Below are 21,230 nucleotides of genomic sequence, written 5' to 3' on the forward strand. Positions count from 1 at the left end.
GAAAGGCAATGCAATTGACAGTACTCTGCACCAGGGCTTAGAGCAGACACAGGGAAATATTTTCCGAGATGGGCAGATTTGGGTTTTGTAGGCCACCCAGTCTCTTACGCAGCTTCTCAATTCTGTCTTAGAACCCCTATTTCTGAACTATGTTCCAAGTTATAACTAATGAATTCAGGGGAGCCAGGTGATAATTTATCATTTAGGGGAGAACAGTGATATTTCACTTCTACCTGTAAACAACAGAAAGCATCTTCAGTTTTAACAACTTGCCATAAATTCAGTGGCTTAAAACAACACTAATTGACTGTTCTAGAGGTCTCTAGGTTAGACGTCTGACTCCGATCTCACTGGGCTAAAATCCGGGTGTTGGCAGCCTGTCTTCTTTTCTGCAGGCTCTATGAGAGACTCCAGATTGCTCTTTTTCTCCAACAGTAGGGGCTGCTAGCATTCCTTGGCCCAAGGCCCTCTTCTCCAACTTCAAAGTCAGCAGTGATGAGTTGCATTCTCCTCACATTGCACCAGTCTAGTAAAGATGCTTCCATCATCCCATTTCCTCCTCTGATTCCGACTCCTCTGCCTTACTCTCCCATACTTAAAGACTTACATTGGGATCGTTTGGAATAATCTTCCTACTTTCAGGTCAGCTGATGAGTAACAGTAACTCTCTTCCTTGTATAACCAAAGATGCTCACAGAGTTTAGAGATTGGGACCTAGACATCATTGGAAGACTATTATTTTGTCAGTCTGTCCTCTGGTGCTTCAAGACTTATAAGAAAAACTGATTGCCTTGTTGCTCTCCAGTGCCATCAAAAGCATCAGTCTAAAGTCTTAACTAAACTTTGTAAGCTCAGAAATCCCATGTTTCATATTCAAATCACATTTTATGAGTCTGGCAGGTACACACACACACACACACTTTACTGCTAAAATATAATAGTGTGAGGAGCACAGAACCCCAGTTATTTAAAAATTCTGTGTCAAGTGAAGTTCAAACTGAACAGAAAAAAAGTTCCAGGTACCAAGCAATCTTACAAATCCAGCTAGGCAAATTCCATTAAATATCCCATGACCAGGCATGATTTTCTGGGGCTTGCAACACTGCCCTCCATCATCAAAGCTCTGCTGTCTAACCTTATGGCTCAACTCTCAAAATTATCTGTTCATAAAAACTAGTGTATTTTTACAGCAGGGTAGTTTCATCAACTTTTATATGCACTAGAGTTTTGGAAGTATTTCATTTCTTGCGATGATAATATAATTACGTTATTTCTCCCTTTTCCTCTCTCCAAATGCTCCCGAATACCCATCCTTGCTCCCTTTCAAATTCATGGCCTCTTTTTTCACTAGTTGTTGTTATATACGTATACATACGTATGTGCCTATACATATATAGTCCTAATTCCAACCTGCTCAGTCTGTAGAACGTTATTTGTATGTATGTTTTTAACAGTCCAATAGGATTCTTTCATTATATATTCTCTCCCCATTTATTCCTGACAGTCCAAGCTGATAAAGTTTGCGTTCCTCATCTCAAAACCCTTGTAGATCTTCCATGAATGTGATGGATCGTCATTCCATTTAAGAAGAGGATCTTGAATGGTCTTCCTTAGATAATCTTATTTCTTTTCTTGGCTTCAGCTGAGATGGTTGTGAAGGTCTATGAGTCACGTGCTTAATATTGCCAAAGAGCCTTAGATGTGACTGAATATTTTGACCTTTCAATCTTCCTAATATATTCGCAAATGATTGTCTAACCCCACTCGTTATTCACAGAACTCATCTTTTGTGAGTTTTCACTAACTGAAAAAAAATTTTTTTGTCGAATCCTGATTGCTTTCTGAGAATCAGTGATTCATTTAAATTCTCGTTTCTTGCCTGTATTTTACATGAGCAGCTAGAGGACACAACTCCAGCGGCTGACCTGGAAATCTCAGCCAAATGTACAAATTCATCATTTACAAGCTGTGCTTTGCATGGAACTAACCACAGGGCATGTCTTTGCTAAGCTTTCTCTGACTGTGTAGCTAGGATCGGATTTCACCTTTTCCAGGAGCATGCTGTTCATTTCCCCTGAGCCTAGATTAGAAGTGTCTTTAACGTTTCTCTTCCTAACTCGGCTTATGATGGTCTGGCTGTGCTTCTTCACTCCCTTCTGAACCCTCCAATTTAATTAACACCCTTCTCATATCTCTATTAGCAATCTGTTCAGTGCAGTTTAGACTCTTGCATGTTTCTCAAAACTCTTCAAACTTTTGCTATTTTTTTTATTCTCCTTTTTTCTGCTTTTAGTCGGGGTCCTGTGTAGCCTCAAGATCACTATATAGCAAAGATGACCTTGAACTCCTTATCCTCCAAAATGTTCCAGGCTGCCAAACTTCAGGTTCAAAGCAACTTCCTCATATTTAGGTGTGTTTTTTTTAAAATAGTAGTACTATGTTTCTAGACACCACAGTCTGCCATTTTTATTAAATTTCTATATATTTAGATGTGTGTGTGTGTGTGTGTGTGTGTGTGCGCAGTCTCAGGTCATGAATCTTCATAGCAAACATCTTTACCCACTGAACCATCTCAAAGGCACTTTATTCTTGTCACATCATATAGTTGTGAATTTGGGTTGAATCCGTTTACATTTAAATCCATCGTTTGTAAGAGATGCCTCTGTCATCTGGCAATAAAATAAAGCAGCTTCCCTGATTTCCTCCGTTGCTGTGTTTTATGCTCAGGCGATGCTTTCTTTATAGTGGAATGTTTGAACTGTTTTCTCCTTTCCTTCTATATATATTATCTCACTATTTTCCCTGTAGTTCTAGAGAATGCATTTCACATGTCCTCTGTCTCTTTAGATTTCTATGATGCCTAATCTCAGGTCTATATTTTATTTTGGTTTCTTTTCTTTTCTTTTCTTTTTTTTTTTAGGTGTTCTGTCTCTTCATTGCCATTTCCATTTTGTTCAAAAGTTGCTTTTTGACTTCCTTCACATCTTTCTAGGGTTGTGTAAGCATCTTTAAGCCAGAACTTTCTCCGAGTCAGTTTCTTTGGATTTCATATTTTTAATTATATTCTATTTTTATATTCCTTTGTATGCATCATGATTTTCATAACATGATAATTCTGGAAATAAGATTCTCCCCACTTCACTAGGATCTGCTATGTTGTTTTTGTGTATATGATGTTGGTAGTGTGTTTTGTTGTAAGCTGTCTCTGCCAGGAACCTGGTAGAGTGTAAACTTAAGGTTTTCTCACTTGTGTTCTGACCTGTATCTTCTTCTGGAAATTCACTGTGGCTTCCTAATGTACATATGTGTATGGTTATGTGTGTCTATGCATGCACATGTGTGCATATATGTTTGTGTGTGTGATTTTGAGCATCTTCATTTTTAACATCTGGTTCACTAAGCAGAAAAAATGTGAAGAGGTGAAAATAAAGTTCCATCACTTTGAATGTCCTGGACATTATTTCATCTAGAGGAGAAGCTTGTAATCATGGAGAAATATATTTAAAAAGGCCACTTGCCCATTGTGTGACCAAAAATAGTAGCAATGAGAGCACTTAGAGGATAGCATCCTCTTTTCCAATCATGGTTCTTATAAGTGGCTTATGTGACGCATGCAAGATTCTCTGTCGAGGATCTAGAGGTGGAGAATGTGGAACTATTACTCTGCCAAGAACAGAAACGGACCAAAATTAACCACAGTTTACCATCTGCATGTTCCAAAATATTGTAGTTAAATATTAACTGGACTACATCCAGACTCCTATAGCAACGGTGCGGTAAATGTTGAAGGAACATTTTTCTTATTAGTAGTATAATTCTGTGATCATGCAGATTCTGCAATTGTTAATCGAGGTAAGGAGACTAATTCCACATGCCTATCTATCTTCCCAGGCACCCATCAAATTTTCTTTATCAAGTATATTTTGAAGATGAAACAAAACATAATTCTGTGTTTGGGAAATTTATAACAGAGAGATGAGAGCAGTGGTAATAGGAGAAGGATAAGTTAATACAGGAACCTGCCTATGATTATTTTAATCTCATGTATGCAGTGGGAATCTAATTTAAAATGAGTAAAGTGGAAGTAAGGAAGAGGCATACTTAAGAAGCATTCTGCAAAAATAATGAATAATGACCCTGAGGGGAAAGAGAGGTTTGACATTTCTCAAGTTTATAGAGTTCCAGATACGTGTACATTTGCATTAAGTTGTAATCCCGGGGGCGGGGAAGAATTTGATAGGAATTATTCATTAGACAAGGGGGCAAACTCAAATACAGCTTCTAATAACAGTGTTGTAGGAAAATGTTGAAGAATCGTTTTTTGCATCAGTACTATGCTGCTATGATTAGTGTTTGGATGCAAGGGAACTATAAAGACAGATAATGTAAAGACAGTTAATATTTGATTGTGGTTAATAGATAAGCTTTTGCATATGCTCCTCTCATTTTTTTCTATTTGATTCTGAAAGTGTAAGAATTCATCAGCGTTTATGTCTGTCCACGTTCTGAAGTGGTGCTCTGTCATAGTCTCTAATGACAACTTACTCATTCTGTGACTCTGTAAACCTTGAAAAACTAGACTGTTTTACTTTGGGGGGCGGTCTTAAACCATTTTAACTTCACAACCAAAGTGACCATCAAAGATTATGATGTTAATGTTGTGGGTTTTTTTCCATTATGTTTTTCATTATGGTTTTATTATAGGACTTTTCAGAGGCAGTTGACTCTTATGTTAGTTTTTTAAATTGGAGGTATTCAAAACTAACAGGAGTTTCTGAGAGATCAAAACTTATTCAAATGCTGAATCTTGACATGCTTCTTACATTTTCTTTCAGGTTGACAATAAATGCCCTTGCACAGAAGCTCAATGCTTATTGGAAGGAAAAAATATCTCAAGAGAATTTTGAGCCCTCACCTACTTCCAGGCTAGTACCGTAAACAATAAAATATAGAGTGTGAAAACATTAAGGGTAATGTCCTTCCATCAAATGGAAGAAACAAGGAGAAAATAGTGCTTTTTTTTTCCCCAATCAGGGATGTTAGTTAACTAACAATAAGAAGGCCCATGTTCTAATTACATTGTTTCATTCTTCATTCTGTTTTAAAATGCATGTGGTTTGGATCATAAATGTGAAGGGTTTAATGCTGTCAGTTTAGGAGAGACTGGGGGATTATTGCCATTTAAATCAAGCACTCCTGGGTGGGAAGGCTAGACCTGCTTCTTGATAGCTGAGTGCATTTTCTAAGTGAGTCGCTTCACCTCTCTGAGTTTATTGGGTTAAGTTCCATGCTTTTAGAACAGTACGTGGCATTGAGTGGGTGTTCGGACATGTTAACAAACTTGCTGCCTTTTTTGTTCTTGCTAAATATTGGGACCGAACTGGTATTTTAGAGAAGAAATAGGAAACCAAACATATAAGAGAAAAAGTAGACTTTTCTGAATCTGAGCCTTACTAAGTAAGGAGAAAAAAAAAATCAGACCAGAAGGCAGACTGCATAGCAACATACATACAGTTAGTTATGGCCTCAATAAATTAAAGATCAAAGAGCTAGAGATTACACTGCGCCCCTCCCCTGGCCTCATATGGGGGAGCATCTACTGTTTTAAATGAAAACTACTAGAGCAAGTTATGGTACAGAATTTTTGTTTCAAATACAATCCGAATGCTGTGTATGTTTCTAACTTATTCTAGGATCTCAGCTCATGTTTATCCTCCATGTTTTGCCAAAAATTCAAATTCAAATGAGATGCCATTTTGCTTTTCAAAGTAGCAGTGATAAATGTAGTGAGACAGATGTTCGTATATTACTAGACCATGTAAGAGCTAACAGCAGAATTTTAATAGAGATTGTTTATCGAGTGTTTATTTAAATTCTAAACATTGTTCTTCGTTCCTTATATGTAATTATTTGTTTACTAAGCCACAAAACTCTAAAGTATATAGATATTATTACTTAGAAGATAGAAATCCCAGTACACTAAGAACTTTCATCATTTGTACAGGATTAGACAAGTAGAACACAGCAGAACTAAGCTTCAAATTAAGCAACCATGCTCCTGAAGCTACAATCTTCTAGCATGAGCAATATAGTATAGCGTCTTTAGCTTCCTATTTATACAAATAGAAATTCTAAACCCCTTCTTTGTGCCTGGATTGAAGGATTCAGCATGGTCTGTTTGTAGCCCTTAGCAGAGAGTTGCTGCCTCTTAGTGTCCTTGTCATCAGAAATAATGCAGGCATCTTTCTGCAAGACATTCTTCTGTGTAAATCCATCTAAAACCAAAGCTAACATAACCTTTCCGTTCTTCTTCCACTTGTGCTGAAATTGCTATCTATGGGCTCTGGCTCTGTAGTTGTGTGGAAATACCAGACAGCAGAGGTCAGGCGTGAGATTAGAGCAGATTGCAAGTCTGGAGCAACCTAAAGCAATAGAGAGGTCTAAAAGTATGGGGGAAACTTGGCTAAATAGATGTTTTTTTAAAAAGGACATTGGTTTGAGTGTCAGAAGTACCTTTTATTTTCTTCTTTATAAATTTCTCTATTTGTGATTTTCTACAATGGGGTTTTGTTACTTTTATAACTAGTAATTAAGAAACAGGATTTAAAACAATAAAACATCACTACAAGAAGTCATAAAAGAACCATGTCACTTTATTGAATAGTCTAGCAGAAAAGCAGTAAAATACTACATACAAACAAGTGCACCTTGATAGTAAAGTGGACCTGAGGTGTCTCTCTCTCTCTCCTCCTTGAGTCTTTTCATCAGTCTCTGTTCTCTTTCCAATACAACTTTTCACTTTATGTATACCGTCTGTCATATATATATATATATATATATATATATACTACTTTTTCAAGTTAATACATCTCAGGAGTAAAATTATCTCATTATTTCCTTGAAAATGATTCTAGAATAAATATTGATAGCCTCTATAAATAATGATAGATCACTGGGTTTTTTTCTTTTTATCCACATCTGGTGTAGTTATCTATGTTGCTCAAAGTACACACATTTCAAACATCAAGATTATAAGACTTCTGGCCTATTTTCCATATAAAAGGGTTTTTTTTTCATTCTTAGGACATACCTTTTAAATGCAAGATGAAGCACAGAGCTAGGATGTACACAGTAACATTTCTGGTTTTCCTCACCCAGGAGGATTCCTGACCAGACATGGGTACAATGTGATGAATGTCTTAAGTGGAGGAGGCTTCCCGGGAAGGTGGATCCATCCATATTACCTTCAAGATGGTTTTGTTATTATAATCCCCATCCAAAATTCAAGTAAGTCTCCAGGATTCATTATTCTTTCAATAATAACTCCTGATTTGTCTTCCTCTTTTACAGAACCACTTTATATCTAATCCACATTCTTTAGCCTGGTATCAAGCCCCTTGTGCTGACTGGCCCCACTTTAACTATCTATCTAACCTTATTTTTTCATTATACATTACAAAGTCCTACACTCTCTTAAGGCACTATTTCCCACATATACCATGGTTATCCTCTCCCCTATGGCTTTGAGAGTGTCATGTCTGTTGACTGAAATCAATTCGGATGTCCCATGCTCCTGTTCAAATCATAACAGGCTCGGGAGCTGAAGTCTTGTGTGGCAGCTTTTCATCTCGATTGCAATTTTTTAAGAGTTTTTTACCCTGGCCTCCTGCTCCTGCAGTATTTGATTCTTGACATTTGTTCATAGACCATTTTTTATTTGGAGGTGTTTTTCACGTGTACAGTTTTTGATTCCACAAGCACTTTTAAATTCTCTAAACCTGAACTCCTTGCATCCCACATTGAGTCAAGCTTTCCCGTGTAGCTTCTGGAGCATCCGTGTAAATAGAATCTGTTGCAGTCAATACTGTTGCTTTCCTTGGTTGTCTTCCTAATGGGCCATATGTTCCTTATAGCAGCCTAAACAGTGCCTGACATAAGTCAGTAGTTACGTTTGCTCATAAGAAACCTGTCTCCTTGGATCCAGCTGTGATCTTTTACATATTCTTCCTTTTTTCAGACCACACACTGGTTTAAAAAAAAAAGTAAAAATGGAAGAAAGTAAATGAATGAAGACTAGGTCTGTAAATGAATGAAGGCTAGGTCTGATTTGGAAATGCCCCTCATAGTCTCCACGTGTGCCTAAGCTCTTTCTATGCAGAGGAAGTGAGGCTGTGTAGTCAGGTTATGGGATGGACTAGAAGAAGTTCCTTGTTAAACTTTTTTTTTCTTTGCCTATGTTGTTTTTTCTCTGTTTCTGCTTATCCAGGAGAGAGCTTTCTAAGCCATTTTACTCCCTTGGAAAGTGAATACAGTACACCACCCCAATCAGTATTTGTTCTTGTTTGTCATTTTCTCAGGTCTACTTGTGGCCACTGAGTACATTTTTTTTTTTTTTTTTTTGCAGTTTTGACTTTTTTCCTTCTGGGATTCCCTTCTCTGTGCTATACATACAGCCAACTTTTATAGTGTGAACGGGATCCAAAGTGTAGAACGTTACACCATGGTTAAGCTGCTCTATAATAATAGTCATAAGGGAAGTAAAGAGTAAAAGCTAGGGCCATGTTTTGGTTCCAAAAGATAATTTCCTCACTATACTACAGGAGATGCTCTGTTCCAGAAGAACAAGAACGCATTGATGAAGACTTACACTGGAGCAAGGCTAAGCAACAGTTGAGTATACATGGGGCGGTGTTCTCCATTCCAGAGGGAGGGGACCACATTCCCTGAAATAAGACAAGGGATTGACCCTCCTCATCTGTCTGTTCTGCCAGTTCTTCCTTCTGTCACATAATCCAGAATGCCTTAACTTATCATTTGTCTGTTCTTACTCCCTGTTACACACACATACACACACACACACACACACACACACACACACACACACACACACCCCAGTAAGTGATGAGAGAGAGAGAGAGAGAGAGAGAGAGAGAGAGAGAGAGAGAACAGAAGAGAACAGAATGAGAATTTGAAAACTCTCCAGTAGCATAATTCAGTTTCTCAGTGAACTTCAGGAGTGAACTAAGTAGCACCTCATTGGAGACAGAGTCTCAGTCCCTAGATTAGACTGAGCTGTCACCCACTCTATAGACCAGGCTGGCCTTGAGCTTTCCATCCTTCCCCCTTGGCCTCCAATATCTAAAGAGCACTTTTATCTTCTAGAGTCGAGGCTGTTGAGAAGAAGCAGAAGCCGATGGAAAGTGACAAGTACCAGGTGAGAGACAGGGCCATGTCTTCTCCTTCTCACACAGTTTTCCCCGACAGAAGATTTAGGTTGAAGAACACTGCCTAGCAATGCTGAGGGCTTCTCCTCAGGCTCATTTGATTGGATCGTTTGGGGTTTGTGCCGATCTTCTGTTGTTGATGTTGGGATCACTTAAAACAGAAGAGTCATGTCATTTATTTTCCAGATTCGGGGCAGTGGGAAGGACACATTTGGTGTCACATAACAGTTGTGTGCCATCTTCATAAGCTGCTCCTCTTGACTGTCTGGTTCTCCTGTCTCCTTTTCTTTTGGGATTCAGGGATCATTCCTTCCTCTTTTCTCTTGGGAAGAAGGGTTGGTTCTTTGTGCCTCCCCGCCCCCCTCATCCCTGCTTTCAGGCTGGCTGGCTTTATAAAGACTCTGCTGTTTTGAATTTTCAGGAGCACTGTCTCTCGGACATGGTTGCCCAGCTCCGGACGCTGAAGGGTGCAATAAGGTTGGCCGTCCTTTGAGGGACACTCCTTTCCTGGCAGCCACCATAGCACCCATATATTTCTCCCACCCCTCCTTGCCTTTCTGCATGATTTCCCTCTTGACCCTATTTCCTAGAGATCTGCTAGTCGCATGTTAGATTCACTTCCTTCCCGAGTTGGGCAGGTCATACTAGTGAGGAGAGAGGCAGTTGAACACTAATGCTCCTTCATGTACCCTGCTCACGCTGAGGCATATGAGAAATCACTTTTCATATTCTATGTCTATACAGAGATTGGGTTTTCCAGGACTGCCCTGTCCTCATTCAGTTTGCCTTCCCTTTATTCTTCTACCCTAATTATTTATATTTTCTTCGTATGCTGGCTCTCCTACAAGATCCCAGGAGCATGTCTCTGTTGTGTGCACTGTGAACATGTGGTAGCCTCTGGCATGCGTCTCTCCTAAACCAGCAGATACTTGCTGCAGCGCTTTTCCTTTCTACCCATATTTTCAACACAGAGCTCAAAAGGATGAAGACCCAGACTTCTCCTGGGTCACAAGAGCAAAATAGACAGCGACTGGGGCTTGGGTTTGTGTCGTGGGTGGAATAGGGCTAATAACCAATCCAAGAATCGCTCGCTCGCTCGCTCGCTCGCAGTCTGTTGTATCTAGCTGATAAAGGTTAGTGACTGAATGTGTTTGGGTCCAGTGTTCTAGTGTACATTACTGTGGACTGTTTGTTCTGTTTAGGAAACAGTTTCTTTTGATTTGGCCAAGCATTCCTTCCTAGCATCAGAAGAATTGACACATCTTTTGGGATTTCGTTCAAACTTGGGATTTTTATGAACTATTTCTTTCTTGCTAGGTCTTCAGTAATCCACCAAAGACTCCTAGTCCACAAGATATGGCTGAACTAAATGACAAGACAATTGGATATGAGCAAATCAATAGCCCCAGCCTGCTTCCGTCTGTTAGAGAAGAAAGCAGATCACCCCCTCGGCTTAAGTCTCTGGATTCCAGTGCTTTTCAGATTTCCAGGTGACTAAAACGATTACTTGTTATCAATAGTAAGCCATGGAATCTGTTTTCCTATAGAGTAATTTAATATGTCCTATATATTTTATGTATATAATATATATATATATATACATTTTGTGTGTGTGTGTGTGCCTGAACTCATACTTACAAAGAGATCCACTTCTCTCTGCCTTCCAAGTGTTAACATTAAAGGCATGTAGCACCATGCCAGGTAAGTTTACATTTTCCTTTAACACATGACGTTCACTAATGGAAATATAGTTTGGGACTGGTAGAATTGTGTCTTGCATGCACCTCCTAGTTTACAAGTGCTATATCAAGCCTATATATTTTTGAAGCGATCATTGACTTCAGAAGTGTTCATGTCATGTGGGTTGTTGTGCAAATGAAGTGATGGGCAGGTCAACTCTGAAAAATAGAGTGTTATATAAATGAGGTAGTGCTGTGTAGAGAAACCCATTGTTCCTATACTTAAATTTACGAATACTAAAGTATACCAAGTATTCACAAGCCTAGGCTATGCTGGCCTTCTATCAAATCAACTAGTAGAAATGTGTCCTATTAAGTAAAAGATCATCGTTTCCTAGAAAAAAATGATCACAGAAGGTTTGCTCCTGTGGAACAAGTCTTTAATCTCACCACCCAGGAGGCACAAGGCTAGTTTGAGACTAGCCTTGTCTACATAGTGAATTCCAGGCCAGCCAAGTTTACACAGTGAGATCCTATCTGGAAAAAAAAAAAACTTGGTGGTTTTTTTTTTCTTCTCTCCTTTCATCTCTTACCATGTCATCAATGTTGTTAGTCCATATCCTAGGAAGGGGCATGGCTATTTATTTTGTAGGTATTAGGTGTCTCTGAGGTACTAAAAGACATGACAGCCATCATATTGCCACTAGAAATGAACACAGTACTCCTAAGTGGCATGCCTTGCCTTTCTCTCCCCTACTGTTTTCATTCTGGTAGACTGAACTGCAGAGTAGGCACAGGATTGCTCTAAAAGGGAGAAACGTCTCAAGTGATCATTAGCACGATTCTTTGATAATAGGTGTGAGTTTCTCAGTGCCCTTTTCTTGACATAGAGGCCATAGACTAATGCATAGGGTCCGTTAACCCCTTTCTCCAGTGATCCTTTCCTTGTCTGGTTCTTCTTAGGTAAGTCTTCAGCGTCTTATAAACAAAGAATTGTACAGGTGTGCGAGTCCCCTGTACTTCAATTTTTAAACAATTAAACCCTGTGAACAAGAGAGGGACATTTAGATCCTCATGAACACGAGCAGATGGCCTCAAGAGAAGGTACATTTGTAGGAGTCAAACTATTGAGACTCTTAAAAGAAGTTAATGGCGCCCTCTATGAAAGCATGTAGATCCGTGCTCAGTAAGCAGTAGTCAGATTTAAAGAGCAGCTTAGAAAACTGAAGTTTGTAGCAAGGAGTAAAAAGCCTATAGTCCACCCTGTCTCTGTAGTTTGATCCTAACTCTACCCTCTGGCTATCAATAGATTTTCATTGGCCATTGGAGGCTTAAAGGGGCCCACAGGGAATGATTTTGATTTGGAAGCACAATGTTACTTTGGCCTCCCGTTCTTCTGGCTCGGCTCACTCCTTACAAGTTAATGATTTCTGTCTGCATTTGTAGGGAAATAGCATACTTTGTGAGTGCAGTACCACACTACGTCCACTGGGTGGCACACCTCATCAGCTTTTTATTGGAGTTTTTGTATGAGTCACTGAGGAATGTATAAAGCTTAAGCTGTAAGAGGGCAAGTGAAGTGCTTTGAAAATTTATGCGAAATTCTAGTTGGTTGAGAGTACAACTCTTTCAAGAGTTAAGTGATACCTGATGCTGCTAGTAGTATATGGTATGTAAGATTAGCAAATAATAATTACATCATTTCAGGCTGCATATTCAAATTTGTTGAGGCATTTCTAGCTACTTAGACTAAAGCCTGAAGGTCTGCTGAGTCCAAAGGTTGGAGACCAGCCTGAAAAACATACAAAAATTCTGTCTTTTTAAATTATTATTAGCATGTTTTTCATTTGCAAGTGGAAAATGGAGGTCCTCACAGGTTTAATAAAATATATAGTTTCTGATAAAAGAAGATTGATGAAATAATAGTTTAATCAAGAGTTACAAAGCTTTCCTTTGTTGTCAAAGCCTATAGCATAGCAAGAGTCTTTGAGTTATGTAGCCCTGCTTATTAGCTGTACCAAATAAAAAAGACTCAAAAACACAATTAAAATTAAGAAGAGTAACAAATTACCGAAATGGAACAGTCCAATTATAGATTATTTAATCAGAAGAACATAGGCAGAAGTGAAAATGGAGATAAAATCACACATATTCCTGACAAAGCCTCAGAGACAAGTCCACTAACTCTGCATAGTATTATGTGAAGATGAGACAGAAGAAATAGAAACGGTATTTTAAAATAATAGCTAAAATCTTCCCAGATTCGAATGGCGTTAGCCTGGGCATTTAAGAACAATAAACTCAGCATAGATAAACAGCCAGTCAGGTCACTGTAAAAATACTGAAACTCAAAGGGAGAAAGAAAATCTCTAAAGCAGAGAGTATAAGTCTTGTACTAGCAAATTGCATTCAGATTAATGGGTAATTTCTCACTAAAAAAATGAAGATCAGAGGTGATGGGATGGTACTATGACTGGGATATGGTTGGCCCCCAGCAAAACGTATGTTGACATGTAATTGTCTGTGTAACAGTATTCATCAGACCATTTAGAGATATTGGACCTTCCATTGTGAAGGTCTCTGTCTTCTGAGTGCTCCTCTTCCTTCTTCCATGAGTGAGGCTGTAGTGAGACTTTCTCCAGAAGCCAAGGAGATCAGCATTCAGAACTTCGGACCAAAATCATTACCTCTTTCCTTAGAAGTTACCCAGCTCTGGTATTCTATTCTGTTAATAGCAATATGAAGCAGATGTTAAAAAGATAAAATATTTCCAGTATCAGAAGAAAAAAAAAAAAACCAAACAGATTCTCCAAAATGAGATCATTTTATTTCCAAGTATACCAAAGCTGTACAAATTTACAAGTCTAGTAGGTGATCATTTTAACTCTTATTTTTACAGCTAATTACTTATTTTGCACATGTAAGTCTGTGTGCACACATGCATGTGCTACAGCATAGGTACGGCAGTCAGAGGAGAACTCGTGGGAGTTGGTTCTCTCACCATGTGGATTCCAGGGATCAAACTCAGGCTGTCAGGCTTGATGTCAGGCGTCTTTACCTGCTGAAGCATCTTGCTAGCACAGACTTCTGTCAACAAGACCGTCTAGGATTATGCATTTTAAAACAAAAAAAATGTTCTAGATATAAAAAGATATTTAATGATAAAGAAGTCCATTGGGGAGGCATAATAAGAAAACCACAAAGCATAATTAGACAGAAGGAAGGAAACGATTAAAGTGGAAATGAAACGGAGATAACTAAAACAATAGAGAAAATCAGCAAGACTAAAATGCACAATGTTTAAACAACAAAATTTAAGAAAAAAAAAGACAAATGCAACTTTATTTATACCCTCAAAAAATATCTAGAATAAATGTAGCAGAAGTGATACAAACAAGATCTGTACACTAGAAAACAGCGAAACATTGTTGAATTAAAGACAGCTAAATGAATAGAAAGGCATCTGTCATTTCTGTTATCAAAGGGTTTCTTACCTTAAAAAAAAAAAACAACTCAGGAGTCTCCAACTGGTGTACAGATGCAGTATAATCTCTTTCAAAACACCAGATGTCTCTGTTGTAATATCAACAGACTCATTCTAAAATTCATATGGAAATGCCAGGAACAGAAAATCAGTCCAACAGTCTTGAAGAAGAAGAAAGTTAGCAAAGTTAGCATTCACCTTTAGTAATCTCCAGTAGTCAAGACAGTGTGATAGTAGTATAAGGTTAGACACGTATTTCAGTGGAAAAGAAAAGAAAAACATACCTTTACATTTATGGTCAGTAGATTTGAATGCAACAAAATATACATGGCCATCAACATAAATTTTTCTGCTTCAAACTTTGGAGCAGCTAACAAGGCCAGGCTTTTCATAATTGCCCTCTTTTATTTGGCATGCTTCCAAGGTTTATCCAATTTGTAGCCCACATCAGTATATTACTGCTGCTCTAGTGCTGATATGGTTGCACCCCAATAATTTACATGTAAAAACGTAATCCCTCCTGTTTGATATACAATATGGAAACTTAATTCACACATGTTCGGAGGTTGGGTCTTTGGGAGGTGATTAGGGTTAGATAAAGTCATTAGGGAAACCTAATGACTAAATATTGGTGAGAGTCATCAAAAGGAGAAGGGGAAACAGAGTATCATGAGAGAGAGAGGGAGAGAGAAGAGGAGGACAGTACAGAGGGAAAGAGACTGACCAGAACTGGCAACATAGAGACTACAGACAGAGATACAGATGTGTGCTCCCTGTCTCTTATCTCAGGATGCCTTGCACCATCTTGGCACTCTGTACTCAAGTAGGATGAGAAAATATACATATATATCCCATAGATGGGAATACATGTTATAAAAAGAATGTTAAAGTTTTTACAGGAGGACTGGGAGAGCTAGATCAGTTGATAAAGGGCTTACTACCCAAGCACAAACACCCAAGTTTCATCCACAGCATCCACATTAACAAAAGCCAGATTCAGCAGTGCATGCTTGTAAGCACATCACTGGGGAGATAGAAGCAGAGAAAGAATCCCTCTCCAGCTAACCTTGCCTAATCACGAGCTCCAGGCCCCAATGAGAGACCCTGTCTCAAAAATCAAGGTGAGTGACTCTTAAGGAACGACACACCCAGTATTCACTGCTGGCCCCACATACACACGTACCTGTGCGAATGTGTGTGAGTGTGAGTGTGCGCGCGCGCGCGCGCGCACAGTGTTAGAAAAGAAGTGGCACTCAAGCTAGATTTAGACGTAAAATGTTAGAAAAGAGAAGCTCATTCTGGTCAAGTGAAGCACAAAAAGAAGTCCCCCAGCAGTTCAATATGTCCAGGGTTTAGAAAGAAACAATAGAAGATACAGTTAAGGCCACATTATATATCCCAGATCTGCCACTCAGCATCAGCAGACAGTCCTCTTCCTGATCGTTCTTTACAAGCAGTTGAGATAATATTACCTTCCAATTGAGAGAATTAGATAAGGCTTCACATGCTCTCTAGCATAGGTTTTAGGCATAGGAAGGCTTGCTTGTCCGCTAAAACATAAATGTTATGTTATTGGAAGCAACGTGTACAAATTTAGAAATAGGAAGTGCATAATCTGAACCAGTGCTTCAGGAGATTAATTTAGTGCATGAGCTGGAGGCAAAACCCATCCCAGAAGCCATTGCAATAATCCAGAATGGCAGCAGCCTCATCTGGCAATGTTCGTAGTGTAAGTCACCTTATAAAACACCACTAGAAAAATTGCCAAGAATTTGATGTTGTTCACACCAATAGAAACAGGAGAGACTACTGAGATACCATTGGGATATCCAGGGAAAAATGTATGTTAAGCAGTTGTAAATACAGGACTTGGGTGTTAGGACTTGGGAGAATGTGGGAGATTTTGCCCTCCCACAGGTTGGGGCCAACAGGTTGTCTGAGATTACAAGAAAGAAGGACCATTATCAAAAGCTAGGAACAGAGCTCTTAGAGTTGGGGAAATGAAGACCAGACAGACAACACAACTTTTTTTTTTTTTTTTTTTTTGGTTTTTTTTTTGGTTTTTTGAGATAGGGTTTCTTTGTATAGACCTGGCTGTCCTGGAACTCACTTTGTAGACCAGGCTGGCCTCGAACTCAGAAACCCACCTGCCTCTGCCTCCCGAGTGCTGGGATTAAAGGTGTGCGCCACCACGCCCGGCCAGACAATGCAACTTTATTTAACCTTTTTTAAAACTTGGGTTTTTTTTTGTCTTTTTCTTTTTAAAGACAGGTTCAGTCTATAACCCTCCCTGGCAGGCCTGTAGTCTAGGCTGGCTTCAAAGTTACATCAGTGTTCCTGCCTTCTCATGCTTCCCAAGTGCTGAAATCACAGGCATGCAGTATGCAGTATTATGTCCAGCCTTTCTCAGTATTATACAAACCTTTCCTCCGTTCCTGCCAAAGGAATGTGTTACTGTCCTCAGCCCCAGAGCTAAGAACACTATTTGTAGTATCCTTTATACAGTCTTAAGGATGGATATGGATGTTCCTTCATATTCTCAGAATCCCTCTTCATCTCCCTAAAGGGTAACAACAGATCTGTTGAGATGGCAGGCCAGTTTGGGGGCTGAAAAACTCAGAGCATCGTAAGAAGTTAAGACTGAGATGTCTCAGAAACCACAGACCTATGGGCAGCCTTGAGGTCCTCTGAGGAGGCCAATTACGTGCTTGATTCTTGCTCATCAAAAGTTCAACTTTTTCTTTCTTTTTTTTTTTTAACTGTGGCATTTCTTGGTCAAGTAAAGAAACATGGCATTCCAATTCTTCAGCCTGTATAAAAAATCACCCATGGGTCTCTCTGGTAATCAGCTGTTTTGATAGATTCTTCACCCAGAAAAGGAAAGTGACTTCAGACCATCCTCCTGGACTTCTCTGAAGAACAAAGGGAATTCCAGTTTGTGCCTGACCAAATGAAGTTGTTTGTCATAATGGGAAAATGACTTGAACTGACCTATCTATTTTCTTGGTTTCTAACTTGGGCCTTGCGTTTTAATTAACTTTTACAGGGGAAAAATGGGCAATGGTCATAATCCACTTGGCTGGCAAGGAATTGTACGAAGTTCTGTTGCAATATAAAAATGTGCTAAGTCTTTGATACTGGAGGGTTTTGTGATACTTTAAAATTAATGAGCTGGCTTTATTCTCTGCATACACTGCTAGGCTTTTTTTTATGACCTTTTATTCCATTCTATGTTAAGAGATTGTGGGGTGTGTGTGTGTTTAGTTTTTGTTTGTCTTCGTCTATTTGCTTTTAGGAAGCCTCACAGTTAGACTGTTTTAAACTTCATCTTTAAAACGTTTTGCCGAGCTCAGTCTACTCCTGGTTTATTCTTATGCTGACCCTTGAAACCCATCGACTTCATTTCTCCCTTAACACCGTCTGCCAGCTCATCCAGTTGTAGGAGTGGAGCCGTTGAGGCTGAGAGGGGCTGAGTTGTTGTACTACTTTGGTAATGGAACAGAATATATTAGACCAGGTAACCTGAAAAGGAAAAAAAAATGTTTGTTGAGAGTACAGGTCTAAAGACTCGAGGGCATGGTGTGGCAGTGCTATCGTCTTGGCTCTGGTGAAGGCCTTATGGTGGATGGTATCACAATGTTAAGGTTGTGTGTGTGAGAAACGTTGCATCTTTTATAACATCTGGTTTTCCTGAGAACTAAGTCAGGGTCCCATTAGTGCTGCTTTAATCCCTTCTGAAGATAACACCCCGAGTAACTAAACAACCTCCCAACAAAGGCTTCCTCTTAAAAGTTCCCATTACCTGTTAACACCGACACACTAGGGACAGATTCTATCATCCTCTTAGGGAATAAACCATATCTCAGCCATGAATACGTGCCACAATGAGGGGCTTTGTCAAATTAGAATAATCTTTACCTGTTCTGTGACAAGTTACAATTTTATGTCTTCTTTTTGCAGAAAGTACAAATTGATTCTAGGCGAGGAGCCTGTAGAGAAACGAAGGAAGATCCAAAATGAGATGCCGGTATCTCCTATAGATTACTCCATGTCTGGTTTTTACAGAAGGGTAGAAGCAGCTACCGCCTACCCAGAAGGAGAAAACAGCCCTGATAAATCCAGTTCTGAGAGAAGTACACCACCGCATCTCATACCAGAATACCCAGAATCAAACAAGCATACAGAGGAGAACAGGGAAGCTCCAGCACTTTGTCCAGGGTCCCAGGACCAAGATCAGGGGTTCCTGCTTCCTGAAGAATTAGAAGATCAGATGCCAAAATTGGTAGCAGAAGAGTCTAACAGAAGTAGTGAGAACATAGACAAAGACATGAATAAAGGGCCTTTTGTAGCTGTTGTCGGTGTTGCAAAGGGAGTTGCAGATTCAGGCGCTCCCATCCAGTTAGTCCCCTTTAACAGGGAGGAATTTGTAGGCAAAAGGAAGAGAGCAGAATCCTGGAAGAGAGCAAATCCTTATTCTTCTGTGGCTCCTGCAGCCTCCGCTGGAAGAGGAAAGGGTTGCCAGGAGAGTAGAAGTCGGAACATGCCAAAGATAAAGAACCAAAAGGAGTCGGAAGAATTGAAGAGAACCACGGAAAAATTGGAACGTGTTTTGGCTGAAAGGAATTTGTTCCAGCAAAAGGTTTGGGCAACAGCTTACCACTAGGGATAAGAAGAGATCTTTGTAAGCAAAGGACTAGGGCAGTGGGTCTCATCCTTCCTAATGCTGGGGCCCTTTCATACAGTTTCCTCATGTTGTGGTAACCCCCAAACATAAAGTCATTTTTGTTGCTACCTCATGACTGTAATTTTGCTACTCTTACAAATTGTAATATAAATATCTTTGTTTTCTGATGGTCTTGGGCAACCTCTTATAAAAGAGTCATTTGACTCCCCAAGAGGTTGTGAACCACTGGACTAGGGTGTTGCGATTTTGGTGATTTCTTTCATGCACTGAGGCTTTTAAGCAAAATCCCCATCAACTAGATTGTGGTATGTCTCAGATTGAGTGGACCCTGGTGTTCTTTCCCTCTATGTTGTAGGTTTGACAAGAGACTTGTGTAGGTACAATAAAATATTATAAATAATGGAATCACAGGGTAGATTTAAGAACGGTTTGGGGTACTCGAGCTTTTGGTTGTACATTGGATCATTGAATTCCTCTTTCTTGGAATACAGGTAGAGGAGCTGGAACAGGAGAAAAACCACTGGCATTCTGAATATAAGAAAGCTCAACATGAATTGGTGACCTATAGTACCCAGGAGACAGAAGGCTTATACTGGAGCAAGAAGCACATGGGTTATCGCCAAGCTGAATTCCAGATTCTGAAAGCCGAGCTAGAAAGAACCAAAGAGGAGAAGCAAGAACTAAAAGAGAAACTGAAAGAGACAGAGTCACACCTGGAAGTATTGCAGAAGGCCCAGGTCTCCTTCCGGAACCCAGAGGGAGATGACCTAGAAAGGTTAATTACTAAGGTTTAGTTATCAGCTTGTGAGTACTAATGGGAATTATCCGCTGAGACCCCCAGTTGCTGGGAGGAAGCCTTAATCCATAGACCACCACGGATTGAGTAATTATTTCTTAGAAAGTGGCAGCCAGGCTCCCAGTGTTTGATGGCGTGGTGCTTTCAGACTTCTTTCTACCTAGTGGAGACAGAATTGTTAAGAAATGTAGGCCCATTTTGAAGGGACTTCATTTTATTCTGTTGGCTAATGGCTTCATGTCATCTCTTCTCCTCCTGCCCCTTCACTCCATCATACAGGGCTTTGGCCAGGCTCACTCGGCTACGTGTCCACGTCAGCTATCTCCTTACTTCTGTCCTCCCTCACTTGGAGCTTCGTGAGATCGGGTATGACTCAGAACAAGTGGATGGGATCCTGTACACAGTGCTGGAGGCAAATCACATACTGGACTGAGCACCAGACTATATATCCTCTCGTAGCTTTCTTTCTCCCTTGTGCCTGTGTACTGAATGTCCTCCCTTGTCTTGTTTCTCGTTTCTCCCCTTCTCCCTTCCTCCCCTTCTCCCCAGACCCCAGCCTCTTTCTTTCTCTTCACCTTTATGCCTTATATGGAGAATCTTTGAATGAGTCCTGGCTCTTAATCGGTGTGCTTCACATTTATGGTGGGTGTGAAGAAAGAGGCCCATTCAACAGCTTTTTTTTTTTTTTTTTAAGAGTTCAGGAACAGAAAAGCAATAGTCACCAAGTTAGGTGACCTGAAAGCTCTAATTTTGATGATCTAGTAGATACTTGGCCCGTTTCATATTCCTGATAATGGTTTGTATTAATTTAGATTAAATCAGTCAGCAAATGTTGGGTCCAATGTACTTAGTGGGATAAGTAATGATTTCAGCCCTGCCAAGGTTCTAGCAATCTAATTGGAAGCGCAAGGCACACCAAGTTAACTAACTATACAGAGAAGGGTATGGTGTGTATGAGTGGTATCCACATGACATGGAAGATAGAGTAGAGTGGTTTAAAGGAAGGCAGTACACCATAAGTGGGACCTAAATGAAGCTTTCAAGAGTGAACATGACAACACTCTTAATGATGGTTGGTGCTTAGGTGGTAGGATTATGGTTGATGATTTTTTTCCTTCCTATCTTCTTGACCTCTTTACACTGCAATTTTTCTCTAACATTCTTGTTGCCCTCCTTACATTGCCAAATAAATTGTTTTGAAAGCTAACAAGTAGGCTTGAATTTGGGTGTCAAATGAGACATTTATGAAAGTATGATGTTATTTTACATTTATATTTAATGTTGAGTTTAATATTACCTCTGGAGAGACAGCATAAACAAATGTGCCCCGCCTCCCAAATCCAGAATGTGAAAAATGTGTTTG

The 21,230-nt window shown here is 39.6% G+C and overlaps 1 protein-coding gene across 1 annotated transcript in view; it reads left to right on the plus strand.

Moving 5' to 3' along the window:
* The window catches only part of Morc4 (MORC family CW-type zinc finger 4), a 46,244-nt gene extending 25,051 nt beyond the window's left edge, over window positions 1-21,193 (plus strand). Inside the window, exons 10-17 of the mRNA XM_021153579.2 lie at window positions 4,836-4,925; window positions 7,159-7,287; window positions 8,601-8,669; window positions 9,163-9,214; window positions 10,542-10,714; window positions 18,348-19,026; window positions 19,563-19,846; window positions 20,147-21,193. Coding sequence (XP_021009238.1) covers window positions 4,836-4,925; window positions 7,159-7,287; window positions 8,601-8,669; window positions 9,163-9,214; window positions 10,542-10,714; window positions 18,348-19,026; window positions 19,563-19,846; window positions 20,147-20,300 — 1,630 coding nt within the window. The 3' untranslated portion in view covers window positions 20,301-21,193. The remainder of the gene's footprint in view (window positions 1-4,835; window positions 4,926-7,158; window positions 7,288-8,600; window positions 8,670-9,162; window positions 9,215-10,541; window positions 10,715-18,347; window positions 19,027-19,562; window positions 19,847-20,146) is intronic.
* The last annotated feature ends 37 nt before the right edge of the window (window positions 21,194-21,230 follow it).

This window comes from Mus caroli, unplaced genomic scaffold (assembly GCF_978045245.1).
Source record: "Mus caroli unplaced genomic scaffold, Mus_caroli_1 scaffold_5, whole genome shotgun sequence".
Lineage (NCBI taxonomy): Eukaryota > Metazoa > Chordata > Mammalia > Rodentia > Muridae > Mus > Mus caroli.